At 39.2% G+C, this 24,861-nt stretch overlaps 1 protein-coding gene across 1 annotated transcript in view; it reads right to left on the bottom strand.

Moving 5' to 3' along the window:
* The window catches only part of LOC126425248 (uncharacterized), a 230,549-nt gene that overhangs the window by 106,782 nt on the left and 98,906 nt on the right, over nt 1-24,861 (bottom strand). Inside the window, exon 3 of the mRNA XM_050088219.1 lies at nt 4,929-5,060. Within this exon, the coding sequence (XP_049944176.1) occupies nt 4,929-5,060 (132 nt within the window). The remainder of the gene's footprint in view (nt 1-4,928; nt 5,061-24,861) is intronic.

The raw sequence follows: 24,861 nt of genomic DNA on the forward strand, positions 1-24,861 counted from the left end.
CTGGCGCCCTTACAATTTGATGATTCTGACAGGCGTGTGTGCTTCCTAGATGTCCAGAATGTCATCTATCGGTGTGAGAATGTTCCTGTGTCCCTGATACCAGCACCATTGCTCAACTGACACAGCATATCCAACTTAGGTGGAAATTCTCTGAAAGGATCATCTCAGCACTTGAAATGGCAACAATTTGACCCCTTTCAAACTCGCTCAGTTGTCTGTAGGAAGCATGAGTGCATCTCCATGGCAGTTGCCTTCTTGCCTCACATGTTTGCACCACACTGAGCCTTTTGGCTGTGAGCATTAACTAATAAAGGACAGACACAGATGGCAGACTGGTAGCTATGCCACTGTGCTGGCAGACGACTTTCAAACCATTCTCAGTATATCTACCATCACCCAGGTGGCATATGCGACCATTGGATCGACACCAATGCCGTCTTACAGGTGTGCTAATTTTTTTCTGGCAGTGTACTATACTATCTCCTTTAGAAAAATGTAAGCCTAACAAAAAAATACAAAGAGCCACAGAAAACTCTTTTCAAAAATGCCATGAAGAGTAAATAAATTTGGAAAAAAAACAAGGATAAAAAATTTGCTAATTATAGTGTTTATTAAAATAGTGCTTAATTCCTAGAGCAAAATAAGTGTTTACTAAAATAGTGCTTAATTCATAGAGCAAAATACTATTGTATACATATTTTGTAATACATCTTTCCCAGTCTAGTAATATTGTCGGAGGAGTAATTATTGAATTCACCTCTGAATCTGGCGAGTGATTTTAAATGTACTAAATGCGATGTGGGAGACTGCTATGGTCATTGAGATAAGTGCAAGCATCTGTCGGATTTTCCAAAAGATACATCATGCTGTAATGAAAATTTTTAATTGTGTCTTGTATTGTTATTATACAAATCTCCGTTCAGTTGATAATGTATTTTGTTGTACACAACATAGGCCATTAAGAAGAGAAAAATGTACTGTGAAGTGAGTGTTTGAATTACGTGAAACACAAGATACTTAAACATAATGTAACTGGACAGATAAAAACTCAACTTACCAAGTGGCAGCAGAAGAACTCATGCGTAACAAGATATCAGTCAGGATGAATTGACACAGACAGAGAGTGTATACCAACTAGCAACACACAATATCTTGTTGTAGGGTATGGTCTATGGCATGACCTCAGAGCTTGTTTCACCACATGTGCTATCTGGATTCTTCGCCCGCCCAGCCACTAGCTTCTCAGAATCCCGATTGTGAGAATTGGCATTACAACATGTCCTTGGTTCTCACCACCCACCTGACCTTAATTTACTTTAATTTCTTTGGTGTCAGCATTTCATATTCTATACCTGCTCCCCTCTTCCTGCCTCTGCTACATACACTGCACTTAGCTTTATGCTCTTATTAACTCTTGCATGTTGTTTTGTCAGTACTGGTAATTTCTGTCGCACTTATTACCCTATCTTCCACCTTTAAGCTCACAGGTGTTTGAATCTTGTCTGATGTAGTCCCCAACAATCAATCTTTTCTTCTCATCCTGTCTGGGAAGTCTCCCCAGACCAAGGGTTCTGGGTGACATTCCCAAGCTTTCCCCATTTTATAAACATCACCTCTCCAATTTCTTCACCTCCCTCTTCCTTCACCTTCATCCCTTCTGCCAAAAGAAGAAGTCACTCACTCCAAAAGCTTGCAGATTTTCATAACCTTTACATATGTGTGTTCTCCTGCCATGGTGGGTAGTTTTTTTCTCTCTCCAGTTATATTTTCAAAAATTGATTGCTTTCGAAGATACTTGAACAGCACAACAAATTCATTGATATAGAATTGCAGAGAGGTGATCTAGGCCTACTAATTAATGGTTCCTGTACTGACAGTTGTACAATTATGTTAAAGAAATAAACTGCATTATAAAAGTATGGACAGTGGCACAGGTGTGTTTCAGCAGCTAAGAAAGGGGCTGTTACAATTTTCAAATGATAGATAATATTAAAATGCAAGATCAGCTTAGACTATATGGATCAGATTACTGCTTCCAGTGATTCTGCTGCTGTTATCATTACACAGTTTGGGTTCTGTAAAAGACAGAAAAGGCTATAATGAAAATTCACACTGTATTACGATAACTGAAATTCCAAGTCAAAGTAACAAGGCGAGAAAAGTCAGCTAATACAGGATACACATTCAGAAATCAAAGTAATGCCATAATCATGGAGTGAGTGTAGGGGAGCTGATGCACAAATCCTGCACCGCTGCTCTTGACAGGGTCCTAGTGGAGGTGTTTTGACTTTTCCTTCCATTGACTTGTTATAAAGTGTCAGGTGTGCATCTGTGTCATGTGGATGACTGTGTTGAGATCTTGTATATTGCAACATTGCGTCTTTGTTTTTACAAATGATGGGAAGGGAGAGGGTGAAACTCTGTGCCAGCATACAGCCTAATCCTCTTGAATGGTACTGGAAGGGCCACTGAGCTTAAAGTCCCCATCTGATTGATGGATCACCATCAACATTGTCACATGCCCCCACTTGATGAAACATATGGAGATGTTTGGAATTTAATGCAGGATATTGGTACAAAGACTGGCAATCAGAAACCTTACATCACCACCTTGCTAGTTAAAAACTGGCAGTGAGGTTCAGACAATCTTTCCTCCAAGTCAAGTGCCACTAAACAGACAACACCGGCTATGGAGGTGTGTCTAGAATACACATTACAGATCAGGAAATACCACTGGTCTTGGTTTCACATTGTGTTACTACACAAAATGGGAAAGATAACAACCTAGCAGCAAAGGATTGGTGCAAGATACATTGACACATGGAAAAGCTCAAAAAACAAAAACAACAACAAAAAAAGGATTCTTGACAGTCCTTGAGTAACCAGTAAAGACTGTTGGTGTACCTGCTGCATACGAAACTATTTATAAAACACTCTAGGCAATATAGGGCATTCATTAAAAATACTAAAAGATGAGTGGTACGTTGTGAGAACTGCTTGGTGGCATTAACATATTACTGACAGGAATTTAATGTGCAGAGCATTCACAAGAGTTTTGTAAGTAAAAGGACAGTACTTTTGTGAATATGTCTCATCATGAGAACCAAACAATGTAAAATCCAGGATGGAATGTAACAATACCAGAGAAGGCCCCACACACACACACACACACACACACACACACACACACACACACACACACACACACTCAGCTCTCTGAGACTGCAGACGTGTGTGCAAGTTGCATTTGAGTGCGTGAATCTTTTTATTGTGCCTATCGCGACTCAGCATCTCCGCTATATGGTGAGTAGCAACTTTCCTTCTCTGGTATCATCACGAGAACCAGCACTCATTACAGAAGACAATGTATAATCACTAAGTCCATCATATGAGAAAATTTCCATGTCTTGGCAAATAAGCTATCAAAAATTCCCACATAAGTGTTGGATTATCTTGTAAGTTACATTCTGAAATGCATCTAACAAGGATACCTTATGGAACAATCCTCTCTGATTACCTTCATATTTATAGGATTTGAAGAGCTGTTTCCGGGCAACAATTTTCTAAAGCAGTAAAACATAACTCTCAAAAAAAATCTGAAAATATCAACTTTGAAACTACTGGTCACATGACAACAAATTACAAACAATGGAAACTCCAGGTAGGAATATCAACAATGTAGGAAAAGATAGATTGCTACTTAACATAAACATGCATTCTGGCCTGAGCTGCTGGAGTTGACAATCATGTTTGTGAGGTGTGCTAGCTTATGTGAAAGAATGGTGTGTGTTTCTTTCTAATAAAGTGTGTGGCCAAAAGCTTATATGTGTCTTTTAATTGTGCCTGTCTGCAACTTTAACATGTCATCTTTGTGGTACGTAGCAGTCTTATGTTTTCCTACACTGAAAATAAATTACAATCTGACAAGAGACATATCAAATGCCATTTTGTAAAATGAAAAAAGTATACATCAACAAAACTGTTGAGTTTCTAGAAATAAAGAAGTATTTGACAACATGTTTGTTTTTATGCAGCCATTGTAATAAATCATTATGGGTTTTTCCATGTCAGCAAATTTTATTATGTGGTCAGTCTCTCACAATTTGGGCTCTGCCACAGCAGATTTCTCCATCTGTCTCAACCTGTAATACCATTTATGTTCAGTGATCATGGTATTGACAGTTCATCCAATACTCCCAATGTAGACTGCTTCACATGCACACAGTATGTGGTTTATTCCCAACATTGCAACTGGGTCCCTTATGCAATTTGCCATTCTGAGACACTCTTTGATCTTCACTGGTTTGTAAATAGTCTTTATACTGTGTTTGTGCCATATACAGCTAATTTTATTCATCACCCTGGGAATGTACGGCGGAAAAGCAGTACCCAACATTTCTTCTTCCTGTGTGTAACTCTGCCATGTATTGCGTTTCGTGGCACTTTTTATGCATCTGGTGGAATATCCATCATTCCTCTTTGGAATGCATTGCAAGTGTTGAATCTCGTGCCCGGGGCACTGCAGCTCACATATTCTTCCTTTGAACATTTACAACATATTAATCATTCCTCTTTTCTGGTTCACATGATGATTTATCAGTTTTTGCAGGCATCAGTTCATATGTGTTGGGTTTTGATATGCACTGTGTTTCAAGTTCAAACTATTCCTCTCATAACCAGCGCACCAAGAAAGGGTAGCTCTCGGTCCTTATCTACTGCCACAGTAAATTTTGTGTTGGCATGGAGACTCTTCAGATGTCTCAGGAAGTCAGCTCATATTATAATGAGAAAGGAAAAATAGAAAAGCAAATGCGGACTTAAAGAAGGAGAACAGTAAGTAAGGAATGATAACTTTTCTTTTTCCCACTATATTATTTCTTGCTCTATAATCTGCTTAACAGGAAAATAGAGGACATGATGATACTAACCTGTGATACATGTAGCCAGTCACTGTCTTCGTCATCCGTCTCTACGCTGGAAACATTCTCACTGAGATAGTTTTGGTGAATCTGATGTATCACATCTGTAATGAATAAGAAGAACTGGGATCTCCCAAGAATCTGAAACAAGTATGTCAAACTGACTGCAAATGTTACATTATCATCTATATTTCTATTCTGGCAAAATGATGAAACATTACAAAATTTCAGTGAACTCTATTGTGGAAATACTTAATAAAAATTATATTAATAATAACTCTGTGTGACTCTACAGTCTGGTGCAAGTCTTTCAGTTGGAATATCCACTTCAGTGACTTGTGTGTCTCTAACCCACTCCATATCTCAGAATGAGGACCATGAGATCAATATGGAATACACACTTTGTGTCATTCCTGGTTAATCTTTACATCATTAAGCAATAACAGCTAAATTAAAGTCAAATATAAATATTCCATGGGCCAACAGGGATTCAATCCCAAAACCTTTCAGTTTTCTTTACTGATTGACCACCAGGCTTGACTATTAGAATGTTAAAGTGGATGACATGAAGCATGTTTATTGTTTTGGCCAGCTCAATCAGTAATGGTTATTTTCTTGTAACTATAATGTAGCATGAAACTCAATAATATAAATATAAAAAGACTAGGAGTTATGAGGGCTGATCAGCAAAGACAGAGACTGATTTTTTTCCTGTAGCTTCATGATAGTTTCCTGTCTGTACCATGAATATCTGAAAAGAACAGGTTTTTATGTATAGCGCTGATAAATGACTCTCGTATCAGTATGTTGGTAGTACTGATCTATTTTGTAGACACTCTTTGCATTCCACAAACCAAAAAATGGAGATGATGTGAGAGGAGCAGTACAGCATAATATAATTCTTTGCTCATTTAAACCATATAGCCACTGAAACTTACAAAAAGCTGCAGCAAGTGCACAGCGAAGATGCACTACCTTGTGCAACAGTGTAAGTGCTCTACAGCTTCAAAGAAGGCAGACTGGTCTGTGTTAAGAAAGCTGAGCCTGGTGTTTTGGCTTCTGTGATGACTGAAGTCAACAGCAACACAGCTGCTGTGATTGTCTGTGAGGATCAGCACATAACATTATGTAATGTCATGAAATGTTGAGAATTTTATACCACAGTGTCTTTACTATTCTGCCAATCATCTCCATGTATCTGCTCATTGGGTGCCACTTCTGTTGACTCCCAAACAAAAGGCTGTGCAAATGAAGACAAGTCATGAGGTGTTTTATATCTCTGCTGATGGAGGGGATAAGTTTCTACAATCGATTATCACACATGATGAGTTGTGGTTGCATCAGTATGATTCTGAAGAAAAATGAGCCAGCACAGTGTGGAAATCACCAGATTCTCCCAACACCAGAAAAGAAGGATCTTATTTCATCTACAGAGAAAGTGATGATCACATTTTTGTGATTGTTATGGAATCATTTACCAGCAGACAGTTCCTCTCACACTGCTGTTACTGTAGCATATTACGTTTCAGTATTGGCTAAACTGAGGAAGTGCAAAGCAGGGAAACGACCAGAACTTTCATGGATTGTGTGGCAACTTCATCAAGACAATATGTGGCCTCTCAACACAAATCAAGTTATGCAGTTTCTGGCTCAGTTTAGCATTACCTGTGTACTGCATCCACCTTATAGCCCCATCTAGGATCCTGTGGTTTCTTTTCTTATTTTCATCATTAAAGAAAAAGCTAGGGGCACTCGGTTTGGAACTCTGAAGCAGCACTCAAGAGAAGTGAGGCAATCCTCAAGGACCTGACAAAGAATGGCCTGCAGTACATGTTTGATGACTGCCAGAGACGCTGTAAAAAGTGCATTCAAGTAAGAAGGGAACACTTTGAAAAAAGATCATGTAAACACTGAAATAAAATTCAGCCTCATTGATTGTTAATCAGATCTCGTAAAGGTACTCAGGAGGCCTCAAGGTCGAAGTTAAATGGTCAAAGGTTTTTATCATCCACACACAATAGTCCTTTTCCTTGCAGAGTGTGAGAGTCAAGAGTATTTATCGAATACAGATGACTGTAATGAGGTCATGTACAGACCAGAGACATGTTTTTGCTGTATGGTGATAGAAGAAGGGAGTGGGTGAAACCTGGTGGTGGCACAGAACCCATTCCTCTCAAACAGCACCAAGGCAGACATCACTACCAGGCAGACAGATAACAATCAACAGCGTGATATGCCTTCACTCTGAGTAGAATGTATGAATGTAAAATGTAGTTTATTCGTCCCATAATGTGCAGTTACAAATCAAAGATTTTTGTACTGGAGATACTTCAAATTACTTTTTAAAAAAAGGTTGTAATAATTAACATATTTCAGCAGGCATTTCTGCATTTTTACACATGAACAATTTAACAAGAACATATATAACACTTGTGGTCATTTTGCGCTTGCAATTTTGAAACGGCCAAACTGTCCTGCATGAATTCTTCAATTGTATAATAATATTTTTCCACTAGTGTATTAAATAACAATCTTTTTAGTGGATCAAACCCCATGTTTAACAGATGAGTGTTATTTAATTTATTGTAAATTTTTAATCCCATGTACAATTGTGTTTGAGCATAAAATTTTAAAATATGAGAGGGAAGTTTGAAACTGTGTCTGTGATGAGTACTGTAAATGTGGTTGAAATGAAAATTGTCAAGTTAGTTTTGATTTTTATAGATTAAATTTTGAAGATGTACAGAGAAGTAATGGTTAGTATTTATTCAAGCCAGCCACGTGGAATTCGTTTCCAAGAAATTTTTTCCGCTTCAGTTAACACTTTCTGGTCCACAGTTGGACTATGTCCAACATTACGATTTTCTGCTACAGCTCTGATGTCAGATGATGTCCGACACATTTCCATTATTATGGTTTCTGTCCACTCCAATGCTGGAATTTGTTAGGTGAATACAGCACTTAGTAAAAAGATCTGACAACTCAAAGCATGTTGCATTCATATGTTTCTAGGTGGTAATGACCACTAAAAAATGTGTAAATTATGGCGATATTGCCAGATGGCTTCTCAAAAACAGTGAAAACAATGGAGAATTTAGTGATAAAAGTGACTGGGAACAAACTTCTGCAATTCACAGTGATATAAGCTCTTGTGACTCAAAATATACTGATGGAATGGAAACTGATGAAGAGGCACAACATGTAGCAAATACCTGGAAAGTTTATTGTGATGGTGACTGAGATCCTATGAAGTTTCCTTTGTCTGTCATGCAACATGGTTTCGTGATTCCTCATGGTGTTCGACCAAAATTCGAACGTGAATATATCCAACTCTTCTTCACTGACAATCTTACTACTAAAACTGTGAATGCTACAAATATGTATGACAAAGAAAAGATACAGAAAATCACTCCACTTACAAAATATGTAACATGGCACTTGTGCAGGCAGGTTTTATTAGAAGAACTGAAGATTTTTCTTGGTGTAATAAAGAACATGGCCTTGAATCTGAACTTCATTTTTTAAGGATGTTTTTTAAAATGTTAATGAGTATACTGACAGTAAATGCAAAGAACTTTATGCACTAAAAAGAAATGTGGCTATAGATGCGAGCACAGTAGAATGCAAAGGAATAGTTCAATTCAAGTTCTACAATCCAAAGAAGCCAACAAAATGGGGCTTATGATTTTTCTATCTGTGTGATTCTGGAAATAGTTGGTTTTCTTTTACATTCCATATTATGGAAAGCCAACTACAGAAAGTCTAATTAATACTGATTTACCTTTTGCAACCTGAATAGTGTTTCATTTGGCACAGCAATCCTGCACGAGCATGTGGTTCAGATTATCACTTGTTTACTGACAAGTTCTGCACAAGCCCTCAGCTTGCTCAGGAACTGCACAAAATGAAATTTCACGTAACAGGAACAATTATGCTTTCCAGGAAGGATTTTTCCATGCAATTTGAAGAAGTCAAAACTTGCTAAATATGAGTAATGTGCCTATCAAAGTGAGAGAAAAATTATCTGTCTTTCATCCCACGACAAGAGGTTAGTGACTATTCTGAGTATATTCTTTGCTCCTCAACTCCAACAGATCACTGGTTACAGGAATAAAAGGCCTGTGCAGTTCCTGAAACCCACTGTTGTTTTGGAATACATGAAGTTTATGGGAGGTGTAGACAGGGCTGATCTTTACAAGATGATCATACAAGTGGTGGAAAAAATATTCTTCTGGCTGACAAGTTTCTGTAGTGAACAGTTATATTCTTTATTCAATAGACAAAAACAAATGTGGAGAACAACTGCAGATGCATCTTTTCTACAGAGGAAATCTAATTAGACAGCTAGCTGACCAGCTGGGAGAAAAAAAAAAAAATATTCAAAGAAAAGATAAAGAGCATTCTCATCTGACACCAAGGAGAAACCAAATGGGAAAATGCATTTTATACAGCAAATGAAATAATTAACAAAGGATTGCATAGTTTGGCATAAATACAAGAAGAAAGGAGGAAGAAGACAGACAATTTTGCACTGTGAAACATGCAAGAGGAAGTCTGGAATTCACCCAGGAGAGTTTTAAGAAGTACCGTATAGAAAAAATATTTATATAAACAACAACAAAAAACCACTAACAGTTTCAAAAACTAGTGTAGAAGGAAATAAAGTTTTCAAGTGACCTAATATTGCATTTTATGTTTAAAAACAATAGCGTAATTACCCGTAACACCTTACATCCTCACTCACATGAAATAAATAAGAGCTGGGGAGGATGCAGTGAGTAGAAAAACTTGACTGGAAAGCGTTAATGTTGGCTAAAAAATTTCGACTTTTCCTTGGGACTGGCTGAATGGTCCTTCATGGTCACAATTTGACTGGGAATTTCGTTCTGTAAATGCCTAGCATTTAATGAAGTTTGAATGTTTCCATGGCTCAGAATCTAATGGTATACCCTGAAATTCTGTGATAAATCTCATGGAGAAAGATTTAGATTATGCAGCTTTATCTGTGCTAAGGAAAGGTTTAAATTTTTCTCTGAAACCAAAGTGTTTGCCCGTGGTTGATTTCATTAGTTCTGTTGAACAGGCTGACAAACTACTTCCCGAGACAGCACAGCAAGTTCAGAAGAAGGCATGTTGTTTGTTGACTTGGACACATGCACCCAGGAATAATATTAACAGCAGCTGAGAGGATTGCTTTGCATTCACTTAAGAGTTGATCCAGAGATCGTTATTTTACCTGCAGACAAAAGAAATGCTACAGTTGTTTTGGACAAGCATGACTATGTTCAAAAGATGCAGTTTTGACCGTGATTCAGCATACTGCAGGATTGGTCTTGACCCCCATAAAAAATGTGGAGAGAAAGACTAACAGCTTCCTGAAAAAACATGGTCTTCTGAAGGTCCACAAGGACAGGGTTCCTCTTATGCCAATTGTGAGTAACATTGGTGCACTGATATATCGTATAACAAAGCACCTTGCCACTCTGTTGAGCCCCTAGTAAGTCAGTGTGAGCATTAGATTAAGAACTCAGGAGATTTCTTACATCAGTTAGAGGGAATGTGTTGAAATGACTCATATACTCTACTAAATTATGATGTGGTCTCTCTCTTCACTCGCATTCCTCTGTCAGATTTGTTACAGTTAACTGAGGTTAGGTTTGGTGTTGAATTAACAAACCTATTTTGAGATGTGTTGGCTTCCACTTACGTGTTTTCAATGACCAGTACTATGAGCAGACAGATGGAGTTGCGATACAAAGCCCGTTGTCTCTTATCTTTGCCAATTTCCAAATGGAAGACTTCGAGGGACATGGCTTAGAGAAAGCAGTTTTGAAACTTGTATGATTTTTCTGATATGCAGATAATACCTTTGCTGTTTGGCCTCATTGCAGTGAAAATTTGAATGCCTTTTTAGAATGCGTGAATTCAACTCACTCAAATATTCGTTGCATGATGGAGCTGGAAAAGGATGGTTGCCTTCCCTTCCTTCATGTTTCGGGCAGGAGGGAGGTTGATGTTACTGTTTCTAGGAAGCCTACTCACACTGTCTTGTATCTACATGCTGACAGTTTTCACCATCCAAGTCAGTGTGAAGTGCTTCTTTTTACATTATTCATAGAGCCCAAGTCATTTCAGAACCTGAGCATTAGTCAGCTGAGTTACATACTGCTTGCATTTGTGGCATGTCATACACTATGTGATCAGAAGTATCCAGACACCTGGCTGAAAATCACTTACAAATTCATAACGCCCTCCATCGGTAATGCTAGAATTCAATACTGCTTTGGCCCACCCTTAGCCTTGATGACAGCTTCACTCTTGCAGGCGTACGTTCAATCAGGTGCTGGAAGGTTTCTAGGGGAATGGCAGCACATTCTTCATGGAGTGCTGCACTGAGGAGAAATATCGATGTTGGTCTGTGAGGCCAGGCATGAAGTCAGCATTCCAAAACATCCCAAAGGTGTTCTATAGGATTCAGGTCAGGACTGTACAGGCCAGTCCATTACAGGGATGTTATTGTCGTGTAACCACTTCACCACAGACTGTGCGGTGCTTAAAACATCAATGTAGGCCTGTGCTGTGAAAGTGCCATGCAAAACAACAAGGGGTGCGAGCCCCCTCCATGAAAAACATGACCACACCATAACACCACCACCTCCAAATTTTACTGTTGGCATTACATATGCTGGCAGGTGTTCACCAGGCATTCGCCATACCCACACCCTGCCATCGATCGCCACATTGTGTAACATGATTCATCACTCCACACAATCTTTTTGCATTGTTCAATAGTCCAAGCATTTGGCATTTACCGCCATGATGTGTGGCTTATGAGCAGCCCCTCGACCATGAAATCCAAGTTTTTTTCATCACCACCTAACCATAATAGTACTTGCAGTGGGTTCTGATGCAGTTTGGGGTTCCTGTGTGATGGTCTGGGTAGATGTCTGCCTATTATACATTACAACCCTCTTCAACTGTCAGTAATCTCTGTCAATCAACAGATGAGGACGGCCTGTACACTTTTGTGCTGTATGTGTTCCTTCATGTTTCCACTTCACTATCACATCAGAAACAGTGGACCTAGGGATGTTTAGGAGTGTGGAAATCTCACATACAGACATATGACAAGTGACACCCAATCACCTGACAACATTCGAAGTCCACGAGTTCTGCAGAGTGCCTCATTCTGCTCTCTCACAATGTCTAAAGACTACTGAGGTCGCTGATATGGAGTACCTGGCAGTAGGTGGCAGCTCACTGCACCTAGTATGAAAAACTTACGTTCTTGGGTGTCCGTATACTTTTGATCATATAGCGTATATTAGTCAGACTATCAGGATAGTGGAGGACCAGTGGGCTGAGCACATGTGTTGCAGATGTTTGTACAACAGCTGAGCAAATCTGCTACTGCAGAACACTGTCTTGGCAACGATCACCCTACGGAATATAACAACATGGAGATTTTGGCATTCCAGCCATTGGGATAATGTTATTAAGGAAGCAGGTGAAAGTAAATTGGCAAGTAACCTTATATCTAGAGACAGAGGCTTTTGTTTAAATTCTGTGTGGAATCCTGCTCTCTTCGTTGTCAGAAAACGAAGGGACAGAGTTTATGCCACCTTGCCAAATGGGTCTTAATTTGCACTATTAATACTTCTGACGTGTGTGTGTGCGTGTGTGTGTGTGTGTGTGTGTGTGTGTGTGTGTGTGTGTGTGTGTGTGTGTGTGTGTGTGTGTGTGTGTGTGTGTGTGTGTTTTTTATCTTCCAAGAATTGCTCTGTAAATTGAGGTATTAAATTCACTTGCATAGCACTTAATTGCTGCAGTTTCACCTTGAAAATTACAGTGTGTGCATCTGTTGAAATATCAGTGATTGACAATTATGTCACCCTGCTGCATTCCCTTAAGTTATCTGAATACTGTATATGCCACAAGAAACTCACGTCTCACACCATATGTTGTTTATAAAACTGGTGCTTACTATGAAGAAATGAATGGGGACATTTAAGCTGGCTTTAATGACCAACTTTTCCAAAAACTGAGTGTGCCTTCAGTAATAGTTATGAACAGCGCCTCATATCATTCAACTATCCTTGATCAGGCACCTACACCTCCAGAAACACACACAAGGGGAGGGGGGGGGGGGTTGTGACTGTAGAAAGAATGAGTAACTGAATCTTGTGTCTCAGAATAAATCACATTTACTTCTGTATGTTAGCAAACACAAAAAAAATTGTGACTGTAGGTTCCTCAGACTGGCACCTTGCTGTTTCCACTTGAATTACATTGAACTCATTTGGACTAAAGAGTTACGTGGCAAGGAACAACAAAAAATGTATGTTAACACAAGTGGAAATATAGTCAAAGGATGCAATAAACCAAACTTCCTTGTCAGACAGGCATAATGTTGTAAAATACATGAAGGAAGTAATAATAAATGTGTGGGAGAATGAATGTGTGCTGGAAAATGACACTGAGAGACATGTTGATTCATTAAACAGACAGCAGATCTAGTAACCACACAGATGATGACAAAGAAGATTCAGATGTAAGTGGCATGCACCCCTTAGTAGTATAATGTGTTATCACAAATTCAGTGAGTTCATTCCTTCCAATTTTTGTCATTTATTCAGATAATTTGTTACTTTGCTCTATCTATGTGAGTGAACACTCGCCTTATTGCTGTTAACTGCCTATAAAGTGTGTCTGCGGTATTATAATGCATTGCCTTCACTACAGAAGTAGTGGTCGCCACTACTTACAAAGGGACTGTCAACAGTCTTTTTTTTGTGTGTTTTTACATGTGCAACTATTGATCAAATCATGCAGCATGTTTTGTATGAACCAGCAGCTATGGCCACCACATGTCAATCAAAATGTAGATTTAATCAGAGTGTAGTTACCTTATATAACACTGCTCTATTTGTAGTTCACAAACACTTTAAGATAACAATAACACTGATAAATGACAAAACAACTGAAGATTTTAAAGAAAGCTAAAAATTCCAAACTAAGATGAAGTTTAGAGTAAACCTACTGCTGGCTCTAAATTCAGCCCATTTCTTAATGAGTTTGTATCCATTTTTACAACCAATTTTCCTAAAAATGTTACTAAATGTGAAACTGGGAAGTCATTATACAAATCATGGATAATTACATATATCAAGGACTAGCTAGAACAATTAATGAACCAGAATTACTTTCATGTTATAAACAGTACCATAATGTGTAAAGAAAATTCATTAAAAAAATCCAGCAGTTTGTCAATCTTGCCTGAAGTAGACAGATCATACAATAAAATCTAATCTGTATTGAATACTGTTAAAATGGAAACAGCAAAAGAAACCATAGAAAATTGTGTTATTCTTGTTAAAGGTGATGGGTGCACTGTAAAAGGCAGTTCATTTTTAGCAGATACTTCTAATAAATCACTTTTTAAAAAATAAATAAGAAAATTGGTTCACATAGTTCAGAAGAGAAATCTCCTTAAATGGAATTTCCAACTGCCAACACAACACTGTGCAAATGCGGTGAATTGCAGACAACCCAGCATCTCTTCAAGTGTAATTCATGAAAAACCAGCTGGAGCATGAAGGACTTAACGTCTGCTGCACCCAATGCCATCAAAGTTACCCAATTCTGGGTGAATACTGTACAGTTTTCTTTGTATGTCTCGTATGTGTGTTCATTTTAGTGTACCTCTGTCATGAATAAAGAATAAAGAAGATTAAAAATTTGTGGTCCTATAATATCTAATGCTCTTCATTATTTAATTGATGGTGTTGCACAGACAGATTAAAATAACAACTTTTCTCTAAGAAGTGTGCCTTCACAGGTGTCAACTACTGCTTGTATCATTTTCTAAAATTTTTGAGAAGGTAATGCACTTGAGGACTGTCACCTGCCCGTGTAGTAATAGTATACTTAATCATCCACAATTTGAATTTCAAAAGGTTCACTTTCTGAGACAATTATTTATACATTTACTGAGCACATAGCAAAAATCTTTAAATGATAAAATGCACCAGGTAGGTCATCCTGTGATTTACTGAAGGCATTTGATTGCATCAGTCATAAAATTCTGTTAGAGAATTAAGCTTTTATGGAATACATAGTGCTTTACATGCATAGTTCAGGTCACATTTAAGAAAAATACTGCAGAATGCTACCCTTGGCTGTGCAAGTAATGCAAATAAAGATGTATCATTATCTGCATGAGGAGAAATAATAACAGGAGTCCCACAGAGTTTTGTCAGCCATAGACTGCCGTTCTTGCTTTATGTTAATGATATACCATTTTATTCAAATCATGAAGCAGAAATAGTCCTTTTTGCAGATGATGCAGGCGTTGTTATGAAGCTAAGCAAACAAGCATCAACTGAGAAAATAATAAATATGTTGTTTTATGAAAGTTACTAACTGGTTTTCCACAAATAGGCAAGATTTAAACTTAGAGAAAAACACAGCTAATCCAGTTTTGCACTGTCAAAAATAGCCAATCTCCTGTCAACCTATTACACCAACAAGAAATAACAAACAGGATAGAAAAAGTTGTTAGGAGTGCATACTGATGAAAACTCAGAAGGGAAAAACCGTGCAGTAGACCTTCTAAAACATTTAGGTTCAGCTACTTTTGCCATAAGAATAACTGCAGACTTTGGAGATACAGAAGGCACTAAGTTAACTATTTTCCATATCTACATCTACATGACTGCACTGCAATCCACATGAAGTTGTTTGGCAGAGGGTTCTTTGAACCACCTTCAGACTATTTCTCTAAGAGTGCAAAGGAAAAATGAACACTCAAATCTTCCTGTATGAGCTCTAATTTCTCTTGTTTTATTATGATGGTCATTTTCAGATTCATATGGGACAGATGGTGATTAAAACCTCATGAAAAGATCTTGTCCCAATGAAAAAGCCTCTGTTTTGATTATTGCCATCCCAGTTCACTTATCATATCCATAATTCTTTCTCACCCATTTTACAATAAAACAGAATGAGCCACCTTCTTTGAACTTTTTTGATGTTCTCTGTCAGTCCTATCTGGTAAGGATCCCATACATCACAGTAATACTCTAGCAGAAAATGGCCAAGCAGGGTCTAGGCAGTCTCTTTAACAGAACTGTTCAATCTTCTGAAAATAAAACATAGCTTATGGTTTGTGTTCCCCACAGCATTATTTATGTTATCTTTCCAGTTTAAGTTGTTCATAATTGTATCTACTAGATATTTAGTTGAATTGACAGTCTCCAGATTTGTGATTTATGGTGTAACCTAAATTTAATGAATTTTGTGTTGTATTCATGTGATGTCCTCACACTTTTCCTTACTGAGAGACAATTGCCACTTTTTGCACAACACAGACATTGTGTCTAAGTCATTTTGCAACTAGTTTTGAGCTTTCTAGATTTTACTACATGGTAAATGACAGCATCATCTGGAAACAACCTAAGAAGGCTGCTCAGGTTGTCTCCTAAATCATCTAAGTAGGTTAGGAACAGCAGAGTCCCTATAACACTGCCTTGAGGAATGCCAGATATCATCTCCATTTTACTCAATGACTTTCCATCAGTTACTACATAGAGTAACGTTTCCAATAGGAAACCATGAATCCGGTCACACAAGTGAGATGACACTGCAAAGGCATGCAAATTGATCAGAAGTCTCTTAAAGGGAATGGTGTCAAAAATCTTCTGGATATCTAGAAATATGGAATCAGTTTCAGATCCCTGTCAATAGTACTCATTACTCATGCATATAGAGAGCTAGTTGTGTTTCATGAGAACAATGTTTTCTGAATCTGTGCCGACTGCATGTGAACAGACCATTACCTACAAGGTAATTCATAATGTTCAATTATATACTTTCTTTCACTGGTGTCTTAGGGGATAATATTCTGGGAAACTTCCTACTATGGAAAAGTCAATTCTCCTCCTCCTCCTCCTCCTCCTCCTCCTCCTCCTGTACTAAACCCTGTCTTTCTCACCTACTACTTTAAACAAGGCATTATAAAATTTTACACACACCACTAACAGCTGTCTATACAGGGTGGTCCATTGATAGTGACCAGGCCAAATATCTCACGAAATAAGCATCAAACGAAAAAACTACAAAGAACGAAACTCATCTAGCTTGAAGGGGGAAACCAGATGGCGCTATGCTTGGCCCGCTAGATGGTGATGCCACAGGCCAAACGGACATCAACTGTGTTTTTTTTAAATAGGAATCCCCATTTTTTATTACATATTCGTGTAGTATGTAAAGAAATATGAATGTTTTAGTTGGACCACTTATTTCGCTTTGTGATAGATGGCGCTGTAATAGTCACAAACGTATAAGTACATGGTATAATGTAACATTCAGTCAGTGCGGACGGTATTTGCCTCGTGATACATTACCCGTGTTAAAATGGACCGTTTACCAATTGCGGAGAAGGTCAATATCGTGTTGATGAATGGGTATTGTGATCAAAATGCCCAATGGGTGTGTGCTATGTATGCTGCTCGGTATCCTGGACGACATCATCCAAGTGTCCGGACCGTTCGCCGGATAGTTACGTTATTTAAGGAAACAGGAAGTGTTCAGCCACATGTGAAACATCAACCATGACCTGCAACAAATGATGATGCCCAAGTAGGTCTTTTAGCTGCTGTCGTGGCTAATCCGCACATCAGTGGCAGACAAATTGCGTGAGAATCGGGAGTCTCAAAAAACGTTAGTGTTGAGAATGCTACATCAACATCGATTGCACCCATACCATATTTCTATGCACCAGGAATTGCATGGTGATGACTTTGAACAGCGTGTACAGTTCTGCCACTGCACACAAGAGAAATTACTGAACGATGACAGATTTTTTGCACGCGTTCTATTTTGCAACGAAGCATAATTCATTCACCAACAGCAGTAACGTAAACCGGCATAATATGCACTATTGGGCAACAGAAAATCCACGATGGCTGCGACAAGTGGAACATCAGCGACCTTGGCGAGTTAATGTATGGTGTGGCATTATGGCCCCCATTTTATCAATGGCAATCTAAATGGTGCAATGTATCCTGATTTCCTACGTAATGTTCTATCGATGTTACTACAAGATGTTTCACTGCATGACAGAATGGCGATGTACTTCCAACATAATGGGTGTCCGGCACATAGCTCGTGTGCGGTTGAAGTGGTATTGAATAGCATATTTCATGACAGGTAGATTGGTCATCGAAGCACTATACCATGGCTGGCATGTTCACAGGATCTGACGTCCCCAGATTTCTTTCTGTGGGGGAAGTTGAAGGATATTTGCTATCGTGATCCACCGACAACACCTGACAGCATGCGTCAGCGCACTGTCAATGCATGTGGGAACATTACGGAAGGCGAACTACTTGCTGTTGAGAGGAATGTTGTTACATGTATTGCCAAATGCATTGAGGTTGATGGACATCACTTTGAGCATTTATTACATTAATGTGGTATTTATAGTTAATCGCACTGTAACAGCATGCGTTCTCAGAACTGCAAGTTCACAAAGGTACATGTATCACATTGGAACAACCGAAACAAAATGTTCAAATGTACCTACGTTCTGCACTTTAATTTAAAAAACCTACCTGTTACCAACTGTTCGTCCAAAATTGTGAGCCATATATTTGTGACTATTACAGTGCCATCTATCACAAAACGAAAAAAGTGGTCCAACTAAAACATTCATATTTCTTTACGTACTACACAAATATGTAATAAAAAATGGGGGTTCCTATTTAAAGGAACGCAGTTGACATCCATTTGACCTATGGCAGTGCCATCTAGCGGGCCAACCATAGCATCATCTGGTTGCCCCCTTCAAGCTAGACAAGTTTCGTTCTTTGTCAGTATACAAGGTGGTCTACTGATCATGACCAGGCCAAATATTTCACGAAATAAGCATCAAACGAAAAAACTACAGTGTCAGGGTCTGCCTAATACAAATATACAGCTGTCTACATACTGACAAAGTCAGGAGCTATCTAATACAAATATATGAATTATATGTAATTTACATTAATGAGTCCAAGTACAAGGCATGTTCAGGAAGTTAGCATGCTGCGACCATGACATGCTGTGATTTTTTGTTTTTTGAGGGTTGGCAACACTGAATGGTAGGAGGGGAGGGGTTGGAATCTCCCAGCCAGAATGGGCACCACAAGAAAAAGATACTACGTAAACTTGCATAATAGTGTCCAGGTGCATGAAAGATGTCGGTAAGAAATCCTGCCAAGTTTGAGCCATGTGCTGTGATCCACTTCCTATTCATGGAAAGAATAACAGCTATCGAAATTTTTTTGTGAACCAGTTGGTGTTGGGAATTTAGTGGACGCAGAACAAATGTTCATGATGTACAGAGGAGTGGAAGACTTTCTGCTTTGACTAATGAGCTGGTGCAAAAAATCGAGGAAACTGTTCATGAAGTCGCCGATTGGCAGTGGATGGAATTCCTGCAATATTTCTACAACTCTCCAAAACACTCTTACATGAGACAATCACAAAAACACTGGGATACAGGAAACTGCACAGGGTAGCTACCAAACCAGCTGACAGAGCAGCACCAGAAAAATATGGTCAATAGCACCTGCAAGTTTCTTGAGCGATTTGAATTAGAAGGTGAGGATTTTCTGGATTCTATTGTGACTGGAGATCAATGTGAGTGGCTCTTTACACACCTGAGACACAAAGGCAGTCACCACAGCGGCGTCTCACCAACTTCCCATCTACCAAAAAACTCAAAGCCACGATTTCAGGGGGAAAAGAAAAATTCCATGTACTTAGTGTTTTGGGACTGAAAAGACATCATTTTGCATCAGGGTGAGACCATCAATGCATAACATTATTGTGAGACCTTAAAAAATCCAAAAGGAGCATTCAAAGCAAATGGAGGGGGAATGCTGACGAGGGGGTATGCTTGTTGCGCGACAACGACCATCCTCATACTGCCTTAGCCACAAAGGCGCTTTTGGACTCATTAGGGTAGGACGTTTTGAACCATTCCTGTATTCCCGTGACTTCAGGTTATCATCTTTTCAACTTCCTGATGGCACAGATAAGTGAAATTAAATTTTCAACAGACGAGCATGAGCAGAAAGCGGTTCTGAAGTGGGGGAAGGAACCAGACAGAGAGTTCTTTGAGAAGGGGATAAAGAAGCTTGTACAATGGCTCATCACATGCAATGAATGGTATGGTGATTATGTGGAAAAATAATCAACAATATCCTGTTAATTTTTTGTCAGATGCACTTTTTCTTAAAAAAAAAAAAAAAAAAAAAAAAAAAAAAAGTGCACTTGCTTCCTGAACAGGCCTTGCATTTGGATAAACAGTAAGAATGATTAATTAGGTACTTTTTTTTAAATATTTAGGGATTTTGAATTTCCTGCCCAATGTCCACTGCAACCTGTTATAGACTTTAGCACCAGAATATAAAACATCGTTCTAAACCCTAGGGTATGATCCATACTCTAATTGGTAATTATATTAATTTCTGGTATTGCAGTTGTGTTCATTATGCTGTTCAGTGACTTACCCACATTTCCATTTTCTTACTCATCAATAGATCTCATCTCACATTGCCACTATCTGATGAACAGCATTTTCTGTTCTTTTGAGTTGCCAGAGTTTACCTGTGACCTGCCATGAATTCCTAATTGCACCAACCTCTTCATCTAAGAGTAGCACTTGCATCCTACATCCTTAACTCTCTGTTGGATTTATTGGAATCTCTGTCATCTAATATAGCTTTTACCCTCTACAACTGCCTTTAAAACCATGTAGGTTATTCCATGGTGTCTTAATGCTTCTCCTATCACCGAGTCCCTTCTTCTTGACAGTGTTTCCAATATATCCCTCTCTTCATCGATGCTGCAGGTGACCTACTCATTCTTAACCCTAACAGCACAGGCAATTTTAAACATTATTTTGTAACACCGCAGCTCGAATATTCCATTTCTCTTCTGTTCTAGTTTTCCCACAGGCCACATTTCACTACCTCACAATACCATGATCCAAACGTACATTCTTAGAAATTTGTTCCTCAAATTAAAGCCAATATTTGATACTAGTAGAGTTATATTTACCAAGAATGCCATATTTGTCTGTTCTAGTCTGCTTTTTATGTCCTCCTTACTTTGTCTGTAGTAGTAACAAGTAGTTTTGTGTGTGTGTTGTTTCATAGTTCATGTACGAAATTTGAGCTCAATTCGACTGCTAGAGGCCACCTGGCCTGCTAATATGACAGCTGGAGTGTGCACAGCTGCCAGCTGCGTCCTCTGTTGGAACTAATGAATATATAGGTCAGAGAGCAAGGCTCTGCCAACCACTTGTATATTGATAATTGTGTTGCACCTTGTCTTCACGTGTGTATACCGTACTTACCAACCTTCAAAAATCAAAAATCAGGAGATTCAGTTTTAAAAATCAGGAGATATGAAAGATCAAAAGGCTGTGGCTCATTTTTGTATACACCTAAGACAACTGAAAAGTTGTCCTTTAAGGCGCTACAAAGCTATATAATGGCTACAAAAAAACACGTAGAAACTACCGTCCGTTGCGACAGAAAATGGCCATTTTTTCAAAATGTCTGCGATTTATTCTTTTTCCTTTTTTGCCATTAATCCGATAATTGCGACAGTTTTTGTCCTTCTGCAGCAGTATTTTTCCGCTATACTGCTATCCGGGAACATTTTCCGGAACAGGTGACTAGCATGGTCAGTGCAATTAATCGGCAAATTATGTTCTAAAATAAAAGATGTAAATAAACATTCAGCATTTATCACTCCATCACTTTCACTTTTGTTGCTGAATTCCAGTTTTTTATTGTTATTGACGCACTTCAAATTGTTTCGGTGCTTTTTTGTTTCCACATGTTTGGAAACATCACTTTTTCCACCAAGTGATACACAAAATATCAATCGGCAAATGGTACAAGAAGCAAACAACGGGCCTTTCCTCGACTCGATAATGCACGGAAACAGTTCCGAAAATTGTTTTAAGAAGACGGAGTTATATTTTTTGGCCATGTTTAAAAACAAAGCCCCGAATCAAAACACTACGACAATATGCATCAACACACATCCAAGCAGAACACAGTGCACTACCGAGGTTACTACATGTGCACTATGGGACATGGGTACATCTCCGACGAAATGCGCGGGAAAGAGGAAATAGAACTATCGATATATAAATCGCGCGCAACTTCCTGATTTCTATAACCTTCGATATGAATCGATTAAGGTCGACTAATACGCAACGAATTCCTGCAACTGGCGGGGGGAAAAAAAAACTGAAATGGCGGGTTTTCAAAACAAATATCGTAAGTTTGACGATAACTAGTAAAAATCGGGAGAAATACTGGAATAATCGGGAGGCGTGAGAAAAAGTGGAAAATTGGGAGTCTCCCGCCTAAATCAGGAGAGTTGGCAGGTATGGTATACTGTTCGAGCAATAAATTACAGTATTTTAGTGTTAGAACACCTTTTGGTGATGAGTATGGTATTTGAAACCATGTGTTCTACTTCAGTCTTTAGCCCATTGAGTTTAACTTCCATGGAGGCAGTGCTTAAATCTCTTCTGAGCAACAGCAGGCATTGAAATTTACATTTTCAGTTTAATGACTACATTAGCACAACCTACAGCCCTGCGAACAACATACCTTATGCCATTCCCTGCATACAACAATGCAGCAGAAAACTGGGTTTCTTACAAAAAAGCCAGTGACATTTCCAGGAATTTGGGGTAACAGATGTAATATTGTGCAAGGCCCTTTTTATCATGGATTTCACCTCATGGGCATCAGCTGTCATATCAGCTCACTCCCTTACAAGAACCTTCAAATCTTTCTTTTTATCAGATGTGTGAGTTACTTTCTCCCTATCACTGTAAACATACTCATGTTATTGCTGCTCATGTGGAGTTTTGCTGCAGCCAAAGCAGTCATGCAGGTCATGGGCAGCAGAACTACATGGACTTAGCAGTCTTACGACAAATGTTCATAAAGAATCCTATGTCAATCAAATGGTTTGTGATCGAATCAAATGCTTTGTGATCCAATCGTGTGTTCTTCTCCTCATAGGGAAGATTGAGAGCAAGCTCTACAGTGTGAAAATCCTACAGTTATGGAAGTATCAAACACAGCTCAGTCATTTGAAGTTTCAAGGGCTGTAGGTAGCCAGATTGAAGCCTGGTCCGAAGTTTCATAAATCAGTTCCCCCACCTGTCCCAGCCTTCAGTCAGTTCACAAGGGAACACAGACGCTATTGCACCAGTCCAGTAGACGTCCTAGCATCACCCCAGTTCCTAGAACTCCTGAAGACAGACGTTGACTGTGGATATTGTATCATAGACACAGACCCTTCAACTGTTACAGCTGTCACTAAACCTACTCCAAGACATAAACAACCATGCATGAGTAGCACCTATTAGATGGATGGGGTCCGATGACCGATCAGTTCCAGTCATTCCACCAGGAAGGAGGTACACAGCTCGTGTTGTCTGTAGTTCAACGATGCCTAGACGGTCAACACTGCAGTTCAATCTTGGAAGACATACAGAGAGACAGGAACTGTTGATGACATGCCTTGCTCAGACCACCCAAGGGCTACTACTAAAACGGATGACCGCTACCTACGAATTATGGCTTGGAGGAACACTTGACAGTAAGGTTACCATGTTGAACAATGCTTTTCATGCAACCAGAGGATATCGTGTTATGACTCAAACTGTGCACAACAGGCTGCATTATGCACAACTTCACTCCCGACATCCATGGTGAGGTCCATCTTTGCAACCACGACACCATGCAGCACAGTACAGATGGGTCCAACAACATGCCAAATGGACCGCTCAGGATTGGCATCACGTACTCTAACCAATGAGTATCGCATATGCCTTCAACCAGACAATCGTCGGAGATGTGTTTGGTGGCAACCCGGTCGGTCTGAAAGCCTTAGACACACTGCCCAGGGAGCGCAGTGTCCCTGTTGTTTTGGGGTGGCATTATGTGGAGCCGATGTGTGCCGCTGGTGGTCATGGACGGCACTGTAACGGCTGTACGATACGTGACTGCCATCCTCCAACCGATAGTGCAACCAATTCGGCAGCATATTGACAAGTTATTCGTCTTCATGGACGGCAAAGTGAATCCCCCTCATGCACATCTTGTAGATGACTTCCTTCAGGATAATGACATCGCTCGACTAGAGTGGCCAGCATGTTCTCCAGACACAGACCCTATCGACCATGCCTGGGATAGATTGGAAAGGGCTGTTTATGGACGACGTGACCCACCAACCACTCTGAGGGATCTATGTCTAATCACCATTGAGGAGTGGGACAATCTGGACCAACAGTGCTTTGATGAACTTGTGGGTAGTATGCCACGACAAATACAGGCATGCATCAACGCAAGAGGACGTGCTACTTGGTATTATAGGTACTGATGAGTACAGCAATCTTTACCACCACCTCTGAAGGTCTTGCTGTATGGTGGTACAACATGAAATGTGTGGATTTCATGAGCAATTAAGAAATGATGTTTATGTTGATCTCTATTCCAATTTTCAGTACAGGTTCCAGAACTCTCAGAACTGAGGTGATGCAAAACTTTTTTTGATGTGTGTATTTAGATGCCATAGTAGTGTCTGGTGCCTCTATAGAGGAACATTCGCAGAACCCTCATGCTCTATTTTCTGTTTTACAGTTTGCATGGTGAAAGTACAATTTGGACAAGACACAGTTTTTTCAACTACCCTTTATTTATTTAGGTTTTGAAGCATCACGTGCTGTCATTACACTACTGCGACAGCATACTGATGCTATTGCTGCATTGCCACACACAGCATCCATCATGGTATCACAGGCATTTTTAGGCAAAGTGCGTATTACCATAAATTCATACTGGACACTGCTGCTGTG

This window comes from Schistocerca serialis, chromosome 10 (assembly GCF_023864345.2).
Source record: "Schistocerca serialis cubense isolate TAMUIC-IGC-003099 chromosome 10, iqSchSeri2.2, whole genome shotgun sequence".
NCBI classification, from domain to species: Eukaryota; Metazoa; Arthropoda; class Insecta; order Orthoptera; family Acrididae; genus Schistocerca; species Schistocerca serialis.